Here is an 18,152-nt window from a genome sequence, read left to right as displayed (position 1 = left end):
TTTCTGTTCTGTTCTGTGTAACACCTATGAGGCTGTGTTGGCAGAAATGGAATATAATGTTCATATTAGTATTTTCATTAGTGTATAATCACCTTAAAATAAGAACTGTTGTGTTTTTGTTACTACAGACCGAGCTGTTTTTATCTACGTAAACCGTGGATCTTCTTCCGTGGAGTCAGCCATGTTGCACTGCCATGTTTCTACAGTAGTCCAGAGTAATGGCTACACTGTCTCTTGATATGATCTTTTACATTTTCCTCTGTGGCCACCATAGTTTAAGGGTTTATGAATAGACTTTTGATTTTAAGGTAATGATTTGATTTCTCTTTTAGCACCGATGGCTATACCATTACCAAATCCAAATCTAACAGTACTAATTGAATTGCACATTCTGGCTTTAATTTCGATAATTGACAATGATATCGAATGACAAGGCATTTTTCAATACTTGATCATATTGAAGCAATTTGGTCGATGCTATAAAAGTATCAAAGTTCGGTACCCGTCCCAAGGTACCACCACTGGAAAATTCTACACAAAACTGCTTTAGTATTCACCATATTTCACTTGTTTTTCTCCCGCTCTCTCCTCCTAATTTACCCCATCTCTCCTCTTCAACCAGTAACCTTCTCCTCTCCCCATGTGTCCTTCTTTCTCTCAGGACAGAGTGCATTTTCACAGCAGCTGTAGGAGGAGAGGAGCTGAGGCTGTAGCAGTCAGCTGGCAGTTGACATGCAGCCTCCCTAAACCCCTCACATAATAAACACTTTCCTGTGACTGTAGGGTCACATACAGACATTAACACACACACACACACACACACACACACACACACACACACACACACACACACACACACACACACACGTTTTGTAGGCACATCTGTTCACTTGGAGTGGGGTTTTCATGTGCATCTGGACTAGGTCATTCCCTGTGTGTGTGTGTATGTATGTGTGATTGAGCGTGTGTTGGGATATGTAGTGAGTAAGTGGATAGGTCTTACTCTCATCATTCATCAACCCTTTTCAGTCATCGTCTCCCTCTTGTGTGAATGGGTCGTTTTCATTTGGCGTTGTGGATGTGTGGAGCTCTGAGCATTTTGAGTGAGAATGTAAAAAATCCAGCAGCTGTTTCCCAGCTTGATGTGTAGGGACCAAGGCTGATTTTTCTCCAAAGGAAAGGAAAGAAGATGGAAGATAAGAAAATAGAAGAACTGAAGAGGAGAGAAACCGTGACAGTTTGAAAGACAGGATCATTTTTGGCACCAGTCTGTGGTATAAAGAATCTTTTTTATTGCATTTCAGTTAATGTTGAGTATTTTTGTGGCACTTAATTGAAGTTAAGGACATATGAAATCCAACAAAGTGAAACTTCAGCACCCAGCAAAACTATTTTTGAGACAGACAGAGGTAGAAAGGTGTCGTCATGGCCCACGCTGCGGCCCACCTGAAGAAAGCTCGGGAGCTCGAGCAAAGTGTAGAGTACAGAGCTCTGCAGAAAGCCAGGGAGAGAAGGAGACGACAGCGTGAGAGAGCCGAGCGAAAGCGGCAGGTAAAAACACCATATCCACAAGTTTCTTCCATGTTACCATGCTGATTTCAACCACCCGTGCACTTGTGGGCTTAAGAGTACACTGTGAGCAACAGTGCTATGACATTGTGTGCGAGGGTGGGTTGTGGAGGTTGCACAGATGTGGTGGATGTGGTTGACCGTACAGTGTGCTGCGGTTAAGTCCTGCTGTCCTCTCGGATGATTTATCATGTTGTGTGAGGGAGACTGATGAGGAAATAAACTTTCCTCACAACACTTCTAGTTCAGCAGTGCTTATTGTAGTTTTTGATCCTTTTTTTTGTGTGTTTCAGAGTATGTTTCTTTAAAAACCAGCAGCTGCAAAGTTGATTAGCTTGGCAAGATGAGAAAAGTAGTATGGGTTGCTAGGTAACAGACAAAAACGTTGTTGGATTGAGTTTGTAGGACTAACCTGAGATAAAATAGGATGAAATAGGATATGAATCCTAGAGTTAGTTAGGATTTGCTTATGTAATACCAAATTTAGAAAATTATATCCTAGAGTGTTCCTGTCTTAACTTAAGATTTAAGATAGGATGTTTCTGTAATTCAACACCAGATGCAGTTTTAACTGATGCCTGCCTGCCTGCCAGCCAGTCAGATATCTCTGTAGTCATTATGTAAACACAAATGCTACTTAGAAAAAGGAATATCTAATCTAAACTCAGCTGGTAAAGAGATGTTTATTATTCTGGGTAGAGTTTTGATTTCCCTCCAATGTAAACACAAACATGGACACAATACCGTACAGTGTATAATCCAGTATCCTCCATCACATGACGGACTGCAGGTCAAATCCTGTGCAGACAGAGATTAGGTGGTTCTCAATCGATCTGATCTCTGTTGGTGTGTGTGTTTGCCTGGCAGACACATGAATGAGAGAAAAACAAATCGCAATGGACAGTACTGACACACATGTGACTTCTGTATACTGCTGAATTCTGTTTAACGCTGCTGGTTTTGCTACCTGTTTGCAAATCTACTATGACATGCATTTGTGATTAGAATCTGAAGAGGCACATGTGCTTGTTTAGTTCCTGTGCCTGGTTGCATAAACCACCTTAAGTTTCCAGCTCAAGTTTATCCCCTAAGTAAAATATTTCACTAAGCAAAGGGGTTCACTTAGAAGCATTGCGTTATACCTGTTAGGTTTAAGTATTTAGACTGAGGCTTTCACAGCAGTTACTGTCAATGTACAGCACATGTGTGAAGGTACACCTTAGCCTAAGTGGTTTTATGCAACCAGGCACTGGAATATTCTGCAAACATGGTGGTAAAAGCATGTGCTCTGGTGACATTTTCTGTATCCTGTCTCCATATCAGACATTTTCTTCATTCCTTTAACGATGAACAATGCATTTTGTGTAGGGTTGTAAGTTACTGAAATTTGAGCACTGTGTTCAGGCTCAACTTCCATCACTTCATCATGATCCTTGGCGTTCCTGGAGAGCAGCACAGGCCATGCGGTCTCCAGCCTGACTCAAACCCAGCTGTCATGCACCCCACCCTGGGTACACACAGCAAGGGGTGGTGGGCTTCACCGAGGAGAAGTTCTCGAAGGGTAAAAATAGCCAAGGCTGGAGAGACGGTGAGGGTTGAGTGTTTATGGCTGCAGTTGTTATCCTACGGAGACAGAGGAGAGGTGTAGGAGGAGTAGGCAGCACCAGGCCTTGGCTAGGCTCGGCTCACACACTAAGACAGAGGCAGAGGTGTCCAAGACTTAAGAGTATTTCCTGGGCAAGGGATGAAAGGGCACAGAGAGAGGAAAGAGTGGTGATAACAGTGACGTAAATGAGAAGAATGGAAAGATGTAATGGATTGTAAGATTGATTGATGCAGTCAAACATCAGGAAAGTGGGCTGGAGAGGCTTTTAACCTAAGGACGCAAAGTAAGAAACTGCAAGGAGAGGACTTTGGTGGATCATATAATACTATCCAGTGAGTGAGGTGAAGAAAGGTCGCAGTTCTCAGGTATAACTGGAGAATCATTACCTGATTTTGATGGTAACCATGGGCAATGGAGCATCATGTCAGGCCTGTGGATCAGATAAGACGTTACAGACCAGTGGGAGTGACAAAAATTCAAACCATCACACTGACTTCTATGGAGCAGCTGAGTCTGGATCTGATGTTGACGATTCGCTGGTAAGAGGCGGAGAGAGAAACACAATTCATCAGCTTGTCTGTGACATATGTTGCACTGAGGAAGTGTCATGAGAACATTTCATGTTAATCTCTTTCCTGCTGATGTGTGCGTGTGTGAGTGAGTGTGTGAGGTGACATCACGTGTGGAGGGTTTGACCTTTGATCCTATGTGGGGGTGTGGCCTCATCTCAGATATGCAGTGGGGAGTTTGATTGTGCTGACCTCATGTTGACACCCTGTCGTGTTTGATTGACACATTACTGTCTTAACCCCTTTAACTAGAGGTTAAACCTTGTCAACACTCGCTCAGATCAATACAGTCAGTAGTTCTTTGCTAAACTAGTGTGACAGTCATGTAACACAACAGAAGCTCCACCAATTTTAAGAGGCAATATCTCTATCAGTTGAATACTTGAGTATGAGTTGATCAACAAGAAATTAATCAACTGTTTGATTATTGATTAACTGCATTAGTCATAATTGAAGCACTCATTTCAGCTTCTTAGATGGTGCTTTTCTTTGTCTTACTGTGTGTGTGTGTGTTTTTTGACAAAACAATGATTTGTGATATCAGCACGATGATATATGATATAATTATTTGTGTAATTCTGTAAGTTTTTCCCCCCACACACAATTTTCTGCCATTTTTATAGAACAAATGAACAATTGATTAATCGTAAAAATAATCATTGTACATTTTTTCATATTTAAATCTTATTTTTCTGAATTCAACTATTTGGTGTTTTTGTCTTCTAAGTTTTATGTATATTATTGTTTACAGAGATTTCATTTTCATTGAAGTTCACTGTACTGTGATCCTTTTATACTGGTATGTAAAACATCCTTTAAATTCAGTGAGTACATATAGACATAAATACAACAAAACACAGTGTGTGTGTGTGTGTGTGTGTGTGTGTGTGTGTGTGTGTGTGTGTGTGTGTGTGTGTGTGTGTTTGTGTGTTTGTGTTGCAGCTGCTTGTGCAGTGCAGCCTTGATGGCTGGTGGTTAAATTTAGAATAGCCTACTCAGGCAAGCTATTGATACAAGTAGGAAGTCTTACTTCCATTAACTCTTTAAACCATTTCTAAAACCTCTATATTAGATTTTTATATCATATTATCTACCATCATACAGGGCAATAACAGACCACATTCAATTTTCCAAATTGACTTGACTTTTTTTTTTAAATGTAGACGTGTACATAAACAGAAATAAGACAAAAACGTGGTTAAAGAAAATGACTAAAGAAACTGTACACGGACTTAATCGTTTCTGGTTTTGTATATATGCTGTTTAAAAATATTGTACAAATACAGTCTGATCTAAATATGTTCTGAACTAAACCTTACTGTCCATTTGTACGTATTCCACCTCTGTTAGAAATACCAAAAGTAGACCTGAAATTTAATAGAAATGAAAATTAAGAGCATGCTGGTATTCTTGTTCCTAATATTCACCTGTTTTCTGTCTCCATCTCTCTAGTCCGACAGTAACACCAGTTTCCTGCGGGCTGCCAGAGCCGGGAACATTGACAAAGTCCTTGACTTCCTTAAAAATGGAGTAGACATTAGCACTTGTAACCAGGTAAGGAAACTTCTTACCAGCCTCAACAGAAGCTGCGTCTAATACTGGTGTCTGATGACGATTCTGTTTCTACTGTCACTTATGATGTATGGTGTGCTTTGTTTTTCCTAGAGTTAAATTAGGTTGTGCAAAACACTCAGCTGGAAAATGATAACTTGTTTTGACTTGTCTAAACATTATAAATTGTTGTATACATTCTCACAGGCTTAGCAACAATAAAACTCATTAGAGGACAATGTAGGGTCACAAAGTCGAGAAAGGATTTACTCTTAAGTCTTAAGTCCCGTGACATAAGGGTTTACAGTATTAGTTGTACTTATTTTTATTCATTGTGTTGCCATCTGCTGAAGTCCAGATCTTGTCAGCAAAATTATGATATTTTCAGTGAAGGAAATCAGTCTGTTTCATAGTCAAGTAAATCTAGTTTTTGTTTTATTTGAGGTAAATATGTTTCCCATGTCCATTCAACAGAAACTACAGAAAATATGCAGTTGTTATAAACCTTTTATAGTTTTAAATGTTTTGAATTTCAAAGGTTAATTTATTCATCATATGACAACACAGAGTTGTACAACAATATGCTTGTTGTTATCAAGTAAATTTACATACAGCAGTAACACACACGCACTCACCAACAACGAGGATCACAGGCCAGAACCAGCTCTGCTTCCATACGACATCAAAGCTAAAGCGGGTCATACTGCAGTACAAACTTTCACAAAATGCAGTATGAGAAATTTACAGGCCACCGACCAACCACTCTCGTTATTTAGTTGACTTAAAATGAAGCTCCATGTTCACATAGTTTCTGCTGACGGTCCCTCAATATTATGACATGAGCCCAACATCTCCCCAGCCTGCTAGCCACAGTGCAGCATGCTAACACTGAGTTCTGCAAGGTACCCTACAAAATAAACACTAAAGCAATATAAATGTAAAACATACCAAAACATTGTGATGGAAAACATGTATATATGTTTAATCTTGTGTGAGACACATGTACTCTTGTGTGTGTGCACTTGGTTTACTAAAATAGACCAAAGATATTATGACCAATTGTCATTGCCAAAAGCAGATAAGGCCCAGAGTCAGAGCATCCAGCCATCTCGCTAATGAGATAAACAAGAGGACTGGACACATACACACAAGCACATGTCCCCTATCAAACAGACGCACACACATAAACGCATACACACACTACATTAGATTTTAACATGTAATAGTCAAACATGAGAGACTGGGTGGCACCGTGACCATTGTGAGAAGATAAGAGGAATATTTCCGTTGCTCTGCAGGCAAACTCAGGTCTTAATATTATTGTTGCTGTTGTTGTTGTTGTTGTTGTTGTTGTTGTTGTTGTTGTTGTTACTGAGAATAAAGATCTACGAATTCCTCTGCCACCGAGAATTTGATTTAAGTCACTACAACTTTGCAGTTCATGTGGTTCTCGCCATCTCTTGCGGTTGGCTTGTTGAGAGCACAGTATTTCAAAGTTGCTCTTATTGTGATAGTGCAAAGTAATAAAAATAAATCTATTGTCCTACACATACATATCGTTCACACAACCACATCTGGCCGAAGTTGCCTCAGCAAACACGTCTTCTGAAATCTGCTGTTCGATGGTTCACTGTGCACATAATTATGCAAGCCACATACAACGCATACATTACATGCTGCTGTCACAGTAGTAGGCCAAAGCTGTCAACTGACCTGTCTGTCAAACCTGCTGAAGCCAGCCTCCACTCTGCTGTGTCACAGTGGCATCAGCGCATACCTTAACTTGCCAGTCTTCCCTCACAAAATCAAGATAACCACATCTACGATTACACACCTCCTCTTCCCTCCACCACACCCATTCTTCCCTCCAATCTCTGCCTGTCTGAGAGGTCTGTGCCCCTCTGACAGCTGTTACCCCACATAACCACCCTCACCCACATTCCACTGAGGAGGAGGGATTAGGAGAGTGCAAAATACTTCCCCCAAGATCTCTGTGCACCCCCTCACCCCTCCCCCCTGCCCTCTCTGTCAGTATGATTTACAGTAGTCACAAGGTAGCTCAAAGGAGTGTGGTTACGTGTGTGTCTGTGTGTGTGCAGCCGTGCATCTCATCAGCTACTCTCATTTTGTGCTGTCTCACTGCTGTTGGCCTTTTGTTTAACAGTTTAATAGCAACTATTTATACACTTGGCTGTGATTGGCTGGCAAACAGGAAGTGGCAACTGCCCACCCTAAGCTCTACTATTTGTTGTCATGGGCACCTTGGGTTTTGTTTTGTGCCTAACTACTCAAGGTTGTGATTGTACACACACTCTCTCTCATGCACACGTACACATGCATACACACACAGCTCCCTGCAACAGGAGAGTCCTGCCCTTCATAGTATCTGTCAGGGGTCAGATGATTACATTTGAGCCCTTGTCAGGTGACCAAAAATGCGAGTGACATTTTCATATATATCCCAGTGATGCTTTCACTTTTTGTGTGTGTGTGTGTGTGTGTGTGAGAGAGAGAGAGAGAGGGTAGAAAGAGTGCTCAGTGTACTGTAATGCAGTAGTAACTTTGTTAATGAGTCACGAGAGATAAAAAGCATGCTATGACCTTTTCCTGTAAGCAGCCAATTATAGCTTGTTTTACTTCGTATTAGAACTGATCACATGGATCACACACACGTTGGTAGGGATGGAAATTGAGAAGTGGTTCCAGTTGGGAACAGGTTCCAAATTGTCTGATCCATTGGAATCATATACCTCTGAACTTATCAAGTCCTTTTATTGATGCCGGCTTGTTCATTCTGACATTTATGTATTGCAAAACGATGATGATGATGATGATGATGATGATGATGATGATGGCAGAAGTATTCATGGAATTCAAGTTATTTCTACACTGTATTCAGACTCAGGTAACACAACAGTTGTGCTGACATGGAAGCTTGTATAGGCCTACTCTTTTCAAAGAAAATCAACCTGCACACTGGTCACACACACACACACACACACACACACACACACACACACACACACACACACACACACACACACACACACACAGCAAAGTTAATTTATGTTAACTTGAAAATCTAAAGACACAAATATTCCTGAGCATATTTCCTTGTTAGTGTTATTATCAATGGCTGCATGTACATTTACATCACATGAATGTAAATGTGTGGACATTCCCTTGTGTATTTGTGTGTACTGTACTGTGTTGTACTGTATTGTGTGTGTTTCTGATTACACATACTTAAATGCAGGAACAAGCTTACACGCATACATACACACATTCCTACAAGTCCAGTTCTTATATACCTCCTTCCGGCATGTAGTTTGACAGTCATACTGTAGCTGAATACCAGTCATCAAACAACTCAAATAACCTTTATGTCCAGACTGCCCAGTTGTCACGGTCACTTATTTATGGCTGCACTGTCACAACTTAATTAAAAACCCTTTATATCTAAACCCTATATATTAACTTTACGTTTGTCTTTCAGTGTAAGATTATGGTCAAGCTAACACAACACCAGTGTAACTTTCTGGTGACAGCGTTTATGTCTGTGTACGTACTACTTAACAAGGGTCTGCTGCCACACGTTAACCAGATGCATTGTTTGTGTTGATGGAAGCTGAAGAGTGGTATGACCATCCTGACAGTGCTAATTGAAATTTGCCCAGATATGATGCCATTTGAACCATAATGACATTTTCAAGGAGATACCAGTTTCCTCAACCACCACAATGATACTGTAGGAGATCATTCAAAGTATCGTGTTACTCATGATTAGCAGCAAAATAGCTCTCAAGGAAATGACTGTATCAGAATCATGTCAGTGGAAAAGCACTTCACACAATTATAGAACCATTATCCATAAGAGCATTGCAGTCAGTGGAGTCAGAGATCTGTTGATAAGAGCACCAACAGACATGAAATGTTATGAATTTAAGATGTGTGGTCTGGTCAATTGGAAGTAACAACCTGCAATACATCTGCCGTGACTTCAAAAGAAACGAACTTTGTATGTTCAAGTACAAATTGGATATGTGCAACTCAGTCAGCTGAATTAAATTAATACACACATTAATACATAATATTCACTTACATCATCACCTACACAACATTCGTTTATATTGTTGCTATAGTTTAGAAAAACCTGCAAATCGCAAGGTCCCAAGGTTACTTCTCACACAAACTGTGCCCGAGTATGCAATGTACCATACTCAAGTCCACCTTTTTATGTGGACCTGAGCATGGATCAACAAGCCATGCCGGAACTGGACTTCGGGGTCTAGTGTACTCAGGTCCCAGCCTGAGTCCCTGGTGTGAAAGCCCACTCAAAATGAAGGAAGGGTCATCACATCACTATGAAACATTCTGTGCTCTGCTTGGTGCCAAACTTCGGTGCCAGTTCTATTTAAGCTTGTTCAAGATGTACGGAGAAGCACACTAAAACCCGACTTATCTATGTTGTATGACCTTGATGAAAAAAAGCCTCTAAAAATATTAAAGAAGATACATCAGAGAATAGTATTTTCCAATTTTCCAATTTCCAATAAGCTTCAATAGAACTGAGAAGTCTGGAGCGGAGCATGTTTGTGTGTGATATAATGACCCCTTCCTCTTTTTTAGTTTACTTGAACCAGGAAATGCATCCTAAAATTACATGTAGTATTTGCAGCAGATGTAATATCATCAGTGGCTCACTTGACTTGATTCAAACTGTACATCTGGAAAACAGCGAGGGATGCTGGAATGTCACACAGGAGTTTTGAGCGTAGCCCGTGGCGAGGTGTTCATTAATAACTGAAGAGTCAGATCCTAGAAAGCAGCAACAGGGTGGCGAGGGCCAGAGTCTGGTGCCAGGGGCAGAGGGCTGTCCAAGTTAGTTAAAGAGATACACTATCCTGTCAGCCAAAACCTTAGTCAAACTACTGCACAGATTTTATGAATGAGATAACTTTACCTACTAGTTTTTAGGCAGTGCGATTTTGTAAACATACAAGCTCGTTTTTGTGTGTTTATAATACAGTGTTTAAAAAAAGTTGAGAAAACATATGAGGTAACTGCCTTCACTGGGTTTTTGAGTTTTGAATGAAACTCTTAAAGATAGAATCAGTAGTATTTGCCGGAGTTGTTCAAGAATGCACCAGTTTATTGTTGTATCTCATTCCCACGATGTCAAATGCCAATGTTTTGGTTTGGTACAGTGTCCAGAGTGCACACAAAATAATGATAAATACAGCCAGAGGGCAGGGTATCTGCAGATACAGTCACAACCAGACTTCTAGGTCATAAGTGATGATGGAAAGGAATTATGTTTGAGAACAATGTCTGAGTCCAGACATTGTTTTTTGGGTTTTTTTTCGTAGAAAAATCTTGCATAATATGACTTTAAGTTTTGAAATAAACTAAACAAAGTTTGCCAGCCTATAATATTTTATAATTTACTTTTCTTCTTTAGATAAACTTGAATGTTTGAGTTTTAGAAACCCCCCAAAAATTCTACTTCAAAAATTGTACACAGTGAGTTGTGAACCATTGTCATTTTTTTGGTGCTTTTAAATTAAATGGTTGTTATGTTTGAAAATATTAAATTATTTTTCTATTTTATTACTCTATTAAATCATTATTCACTTCAATTTCAATGAGTTTACTCAGCAACTTGTAAAATACTTTTTCTGGTTTCTAAAACAAAAAGATTCAAGTTTAATTATGAAAACTAAGAAAAGAAACTAAATTATTTCAACAAATCATTATAAGAAGTTTTTTCAGAACTTAAGAGTCATGCTCAAAACTCAAAAAAACTATTTCAGTGAATTGATTTGAGTTGATTTGAGTTTCTCCACTTTTTTGTTTTTTCAGTGTATATGATCCGTTCACTTTAGATTTGCAGAGGGAAGACAGTACTTATCCGTGTGTGTATGTGTGAGTTTGTTCCATATGAGAGTGTGTATGTGAGCTGTTTCGTTTCCATGTCCCCACAATTAAAGGCCAGACTTCCCCCCTGTAATCTACCCAAATGCTAATCCTTGGTGAGTGATATTGCTCTTTAATCTGCACGCATTTACATTATTTCCTTTTTCCTCTAACTGTCACCCCCTCTGGCAATTTGGCCTATAACACAACACAAACTTTATTTATTTATCATGTGTGATTATAACAAGGGTCAGCGGTCATAGTGGCGTGAATATTAATCTGCATTGGATGCAGCTCAGTGCCATCCCTCCTGCCAGGAAACACTACAAACTGCCAGGGATCACCGCATCAGGTTGACCGTCCATTAGCTAAATGAAGCTTTCACTTACAGTTCAGAGGAAAAAGAGATTTAGATCAGTTCATGTCACAGTATGTGTGTGTGCGTGTGTGTTTTAGTCTGTTGTGGGTTTTGGTTGTCTCTCCTGGAATACATGATGGTTGCAATGTGATTGAAACGCTCAAATAAGATTGCATAATTCTTGCTGTGTCAGTGAGTCCATCATTTCAAAGCTGATGGCTGAAACTGAAACTTTCTGCATGTTCAAACCGCAGCAAAGAGCATCTAGTCTCACATTTGTAAGTTGTTTCATCTCGCCTGCTGGCTCTGCGGTAAAAATGTCACTGACTGACTGAGTAAAGTGATTTATGATTTACTGAAGTGCGGCGATCCAGAGCAGAGATATCAAGCATCCCCAGCTCAGTGTAACCACACCCATCACATGATGACTGTGCTGGTGTGATGATTATGATAATGATGATGTCAATGTTAGTACTGAAACGATTAGACAGTTAATTGATCAGTTGATCATCAAGAAAGTTTTTAACCACAGTTTTTAATGATTGTTGTTTTGGCATTTATCAAGCAAAAATGTCAACGATTTATGGGTTACAGATTTCACCATTTAGAGTTACAATGTGTAACATTTATGTATTAAAATGTTAAAATTTCTAAAATTGCTTGACCTAAGTTGTATCTTTTGTAGTGTTGTGTACTTACATTATCTCAAATGTTTCCAGCAATGGTCAAAACCAGAGATATTTGTAATTTATTCAAGGTAACAGCATGTTTTCTGCTAGCCTCTCACAGTCCAAAGACATGCAGGTTGATTAGTTAACTGCTGAATCTAACTTGCCCATAGGTGCAAATGCGAGCGTGAATGGTTGTCTGTCACCTCTTGCCCAGTATAAGCTGGGATAGGCTCCAGCCTTCCCACAACCCCTCAAGAATAAGTAGTTACAGAGAATGAAAAGCCCTTTGTTGAGTAAGGACAGCCAGACAAGAGCGGCCATTTTAAATGAGGACCTTATTGTTTTATTGTATGTTTCATTTAAATCATGTGTTAATGTTTTACTATAACTAATGTGCTGATTGATCATCATCGAATATTTTGTCATTATTTTGATACGAGAGAGACCGCTAACAGCAGAACTAACATATTGTGCATTTAATGGCAGTTACTGAATAGACTTGAATGGTTATCTGCAGCCACAGACCATAATAATGGGCTAAGTTCACAAAAGGAGATGAGGTTGGTCTGATTTGGTGTCTGTCATACAGAAATGAGTGACAGTGCAGAAGTTAATAATCGATAAATCATCCAGTCCTTTACTTAGATATGTTTTGTGCTAGGCTTAACCAAACCAAGGAAACAAAAAAATTTCAAGATTGTTAAAAGATGTTGCTGGAGACCTGTAAAAATGACATGTGTGTGGTCATATCTTGAGTTTGCTATTGTTGGCAAAATGCTGGCTAAGTAGCTAGCTAATATACATTAAATCATTAGCTTACCAGTACAGGATGCAAAGATCCTTGGCTGGAGTTGAACCAGCATTGTTGCAGTTTTGTGGCATGCTCAGTATACAGATAGACGCTTGAAATCATACATTTATTAATTGAAAATAATAACTGACAGATCAACTTCTTGCTGACTCAGATTTGGTCAAGAATCTTAAGCATGACCAAAGGCTCATTTGTGCTGCAGTAGGAGGCCTCTAATCACTTCTCAAACTTATTGCATAAAGACATCTATAACATTTGAAGTATAGCATTCTAGGTGATGGGTCTCATTTTTACCTTTTAAAGTCATGTCATACAATATCTTTGACACAGTCACTCAGTAATTCAGACACTCAGTTTCATACTTTGGCCTCTAAGGAATGCCCTCTTTTTTTCTTTTTGAAAGGTTGACATTTTCAGTGGCTTCTAAATATGAGTATCCATGTTTGTGTGTGTGTGTGTGTGTGTGCGTGTGTGTGTGTGTGTGCGTGCATGTCTGTCTGTGTGTGTTTGTGTCCTACATACCCTCTATGACTGTGCAGAAACATGACACCCCCTTGGCTGTTTGGCATTTGGCAACTCAGAGAGAGAGAGTGCGAGAGTACGTGCATGTCTGTGTGTGTGTGTATGTGCGTTCGTGTACTCGTTTAGTTATTTGTGTGTGTATGTGTGTGTGCGTGCGTGCATGCGTGTCGTACGTGCACGAGGGAAGGAAGGGGGCACTGATAGAAGTGTTAGCAACATAACTGCTCCTCTTGTACATCAGTGCCAGGAGAGGCTTCAGAGCCAGGAGGCACAGCTCCTCACTGTATGCCATGTGAGTGAGCCTGCAGGGGGGAGAAGAAGGCAGACAGACCCTGAAGCTTGGATCTAAACGGGAGGGGTAGTGGAAGGAGGCAGAGGACTGCTGCTGATGGTTGGAGCTCCATCACTTCTAAATCCAGCTTGGCGCACCATTTAAGAAGGAAAAAGACAGAAGAGAGCAAAGAAAGACTCACGAAGGATCACTGAGAGGAAAGAAGACTGAGGGAATTTGACACTTGGTTTGAGAAAAGGAGCAGGAAAGCTGAAGGATAAGAAAGAGTTTCTCGGTTTAAAATACTTGCTTAGTTTGCGCATTTCAGAAAGATACAGTGCAGAATGGAGGAAGAGGAGGATGAGGTGAATCATTCTCCTATGTGTTTTATTTCTTTTTTTTTTCTCAGAGGAAATAATGTTTGTGCATGTGTGTGTTGTGTAAATACATCAGCTGTGCTGCAGTTGCCTGTCAGTGTGAAACATTTACACTCTTGCTGTGCTGCTCCTAACCTGTAGCTCTGGTTGATGGCTCACAGGCCTTTGATGTAATGCTCATTCAGACCTGCCTGAGGGAGATATTTTCTCTTGACTGATACAGTACCTCTTATGTTTGAGATGCTGGATGATGATGATCTCTCAAAACATTTCTAGAAATAAGCATGTCTTTTATTTTCTTTCTTCTTTCTTCATTTGTTTATTGGCATTTTTAGAACTGTAAATCATTCCACAGTGAGAATCTGCATATTTTATTCATTTTTTTTATATTAATATTGTCATAGAAAATGTTGCCACTATGTAAAACTAATGCAGTGGTTCTCAAACTGTGCCCTGATGGGGTGTAAAGGGACGTAAACTATACCCAGGTGGGGCGTAGAGTCACTGCAGGGTGGCGTGGATGACCAGGGGAAAAATATAGAGTGAAATAAAGTTAAATATGATTTATGTTGGCAAAATAAACAAAGACAACTTGCATCCTTTTTTATTAGTTGCTTTACCAATTATTAATGACTGATATAAAATTGTGGGGTGGGGGGTGTGAACTTTTTTTTTGGTTTCTGATGGGGGACATGGCATTAAAAGCTTGAGAACAAGTCAAGTCAAGTTTATGGTACAATATTACAAATCACAATTTGTCTCGGGTTTTACAGTCTGTCCTCTGTCCTTTGGTGACTGAACTAATGTAATATTGACCACTGGCCTGAATGTTTATAAGATACATAATATACATCCATAACTAGAGCCAGCCAGACAGATATATTAGCCCAGCAAAGCCGTATCGGTCTATGTGTATATCAGTGTATATGTTGTGTGATATTTTTTAAAGAACATAATGCAAATAGATTTTTCATTTTAAGTTGTGTAGGCAGCATTTTATGCATATTTGATCCCTTTTCTTAATTCAGTATCGTATCTGTGCCAAAAATTCAGTGTCAGTTGGGTCCTAATAGTAACATCTGTACAGTACAGTGTAAATCCACACAACTCCTCACATTATTGCCTCACAACAGCATGAAACATTAAGACTTCAGTAACTTTACAAAAGCTGCAGGCTTTACAAGCGTGGTATGCATGTACTGTAGGAATACTGTATTTCAGTGTACAGGATTGTGCATTTGTTGATGTTATTGTGTTCATTCTACATGTATATTCTGTATATTCTAATGTAGACACTCTATGTATTGCCCAAGCTCTATGGTCTGGGTCTTAGCACCACTCACTTTACCACTTTTGTTTTCTTGACATCTTATGTTGACATTTTCTTTGTGTTTTCTCTCCAGAACGGTCTGAATGCACTACATCTGGCTGCTAAAGAGGGACACAAGGATTTAGTGGAGGAGCTGTTGGAGAGAGGAGCACCTGTTGACTCTTCCACTAAGGTACATGCACGTATTAATATTATGCAAGTTGCTAGTTCTTTAGTCCTATGTGGGGGGAAGGTATGTGGGGAAAAAAGAAAGGAGGGAGGGAGCGAGGACAGTGACAGCTGGATGATAGAGTGATGGAAAGAGAGAGAAGGAGATGATGGGAAGCAGCTTACATGAATACAAGTAATATATAGTGGTATCAGTTTTAAGGGGCTGTGTAAATCACGTCTTCTCTCTTGAACTGTGAAACCTGATTCACAAGGGTGGTGGTAAACATGAGGGTGATTTAAGAGGGAGAATGTGAAAAGAGTTAATTTTGTAACTTTGTATGTTTATAAGATTGTCTTGTGTGTGCTTCTGACTTACTGTGAGATTATGACAAAACTTCAAATCAGCTGTGAAAGAGGTCAAAGTGGATTGATGATTGCATCATGATTAGATATTCTACCGTTACTGGAAAGTAGAGAGAAGGGGAGTGTGAGGTAAGCTGCTTGGCAAGCTGTTGGTTATGTGACTCTGTGGATGCTTCATGTGTCAGATTAACAGCTAGCAACAGTTAACAGCCAACAAGGAATCTGTCACCCTGCTGCCGGTGAATTTTGGCCTTTAATTTTAATCTGTAACCTTCAAGGCATGAAATAAAAACACATGCAAGATCAAAACATTTGTGTATTATCGATTTGCATAATTTGGTTGTCAAAGAAACTATTTAAGGTACTTGCATGAATATTTTCTGCCTCTTTATGCTTGTACTCAAACACATTTCAGAGTCTTCAGTTACTAGTTACCTTTTAGATTACAACTTTCTATACCCTTCTTGTTCAGTGAAAATGTAGTGTCTCTAAATTTTGTGATTTTGAATAAAAGTCTTTCAGATAAACTGAAGGATGAAGTGTTCCTTTTGGGGCTGAGAAAATTCTCCTCTATCTTAAACTAAATAAACTATTTAAAAGCATCTTGGATTAGCATTAAAATGTATCATCATGAAGTTGAAAAGAGCTCATGAGATACTGAGATAGAGATATGTGACATGAAACAAGTGTTCTGTTGGGGTCTTGTCAGTTTTAAGATATTGTCAAAGAGGTATTTTTATTCTAAACCTCTCAAATGATTTCAGTTAAATTATAATCTTTGAAGTCCAAAGATGGAAAATTATCCAATGCTTAACAAAAAAGCAAAGATTAGCACAGAGAAAACTCTGAAAAAGAAATATAAATGCATGTATATTTTTCTTCTCTGCCCAGTCAATCATTTTATGACCCGTCAGATTTATATTGTGACACTTTAGACAGGCCCCGACCCCTAGGTTGGGAGCCGCAGGGTTAATTAGCCAACGGTATATACAGTAGCTCAACGTAAACATTTACAGCAGTAAAATGCAACATGCAGACTGATGCAACAACATCATACATAATAGTAAAATACATTTTGCTGATAATTCTGGCATATGTTTACTTAAGTAAGGTTCTGAATGCATTTTATTTTTACTTAAATTGGTGTATTTGCATTTGTATTTGTATTTGTGGTTTTACTTTTACTTAAATAAAGGATCTGAATATTTCTTACAACAGAGGAGGCTTCTGTGCTCATCACACCTCTTATACTTGCTTGTCTTTTTACCAGCTCTGATTCTGAAGGCATTTATGCCCACGCACACAGGACACACTCTTGGCCGGTAGCCTTAACTCTGTTTTATGTCTACAGAAAGGAAACACAGCGCTCCACATTGCCTCATTGGCTGGACAAAAAGAAGTAGTCAAACTGCTGGTGAAGAGGGGAGCAGATGTCAACGCTCAGTCACAGGTGAAAAGCTTGTTAATTATCAAAATCTATTAGACAACGTGTAGAACATCAACACCATGAATGTGATCTTACATTACATGCATGTGTGTGTTTGCCTCGACAGAATGGCTTCACTCCACTATACATGGCAGCTCAGGAGAGTCACTTGGAGGTGGTACGATATCTATTGGAAAATGAAGGGAACCAAAGCATTGCAACAGAGGTATGTGTATATGTAAAAAAAATGTATATGTATATAACTCTAAATTGACTGTAGTCATTCACTCTTGTTTCTTCCTCTCTTCTCCTCTAGGATGGCTTCACTCCCCTGGCCATTGCTCTCCAGCAGGGCCACAACTCAGTGGTGTCCCTGCTGCTGGAGCACGACACCAAGGGCAAGGTCCGTCTCCCAGCCCTGCACATCGCAGCCCGCAAAGACGACACAAAGTCTGCCGCGCTGCTGCTCCAGAACGACCACAACGCTGACGTCCAGTCTAAGGTGAGGACGTGTGACGGGGGAAGAATTGATGGTGGGAAGAGAAGAGGTGGAGTGCCAGACTGAAATGGAGTGAAAGATAGAGGGAGATTAGAAATGGAAAGGAGGGGAGAGGGGAGGAGGAAATGAGGAAGTGTGTCATAATGCATCTGATTGAAAGGAT

At 39.7% G+C, this 18,152-nt stretch overlaps 1 protein-coding gene and 1 long non-coding RNA gene across 7 annotated transcripts in view; one reads left to right on the top strand and one right to left on the bottom strand.

The window, feature by feature from the left end:
* Positions 1-18,152, top strand: part of ank2a (ankyrin 2a, neuronal) — a 106,606-nt gene that overhangs the window by 15,823 nt on the left and 72,631 nt on the right. For 5 of the 6 annotated variants that reach the window (XM_084715441.1, XM_084715438.1, XM_084715439.1 and 2 more), the window contains exons 2-6: positions 5,197-5,298; positions 15,625-15,723; positions 17,416-17,514; positions 17,618-17,716; positions 17,807-17,992. In XM_084715441.1, coding sequence (XP_084571567.1) covers positions 5,197-5,298; positions 15,625-15,723; positions 17,416-17,514; positions 17,618-17,716; positions 17,807-17,992 — 585 coding nt within the window. Of the gene's footprint in view, positions 1-5,196; positions 5,299-13,827; positions 14,210-15,624; positions 15,724-17,415; positions 17,515-17,617; positions 17,717-17,806; positions 17,993-18,152 lie in introns of those variants that run through there. The other variant, XM_084715442.1, reaches the window with a different exon arrangement.
* On the bottom strand, positions 1,808-7,183 carry LOC146330013 (uncharacterized). The gene is made up of 3 exons (XR_014769839.1): positions 7,009-7,183; positions 3,562-3,605; positions 1,808-3,302 (listed from the first exon to the last, which is right to left on the bottom strand). It is a non-coding gene; the product is annotated as an uncharacterized LOC146330013 (long non-coding RNA).

The sequence above is a fragment of the Lutjanus erythropterus genome, chromosome 3 (genome assembly GCF_056507025.1).
Source record: "Lutjanus erythropterus isolate fLutEry1 chromosome 3, fLutEry1.hap2, whole genome shotgun sequence".
Classification (NCBI taxonomy): domain Eukaryota; kingdom Metazoa; phylum Chordata; class Actinopteri; order Lutjaniformes; family Lutjanidae; genus Lutjanus; species Lutjanus erythropterus.
This window is presented reverse-complemented; position numbering and strand designations above follow the sequence as displayed.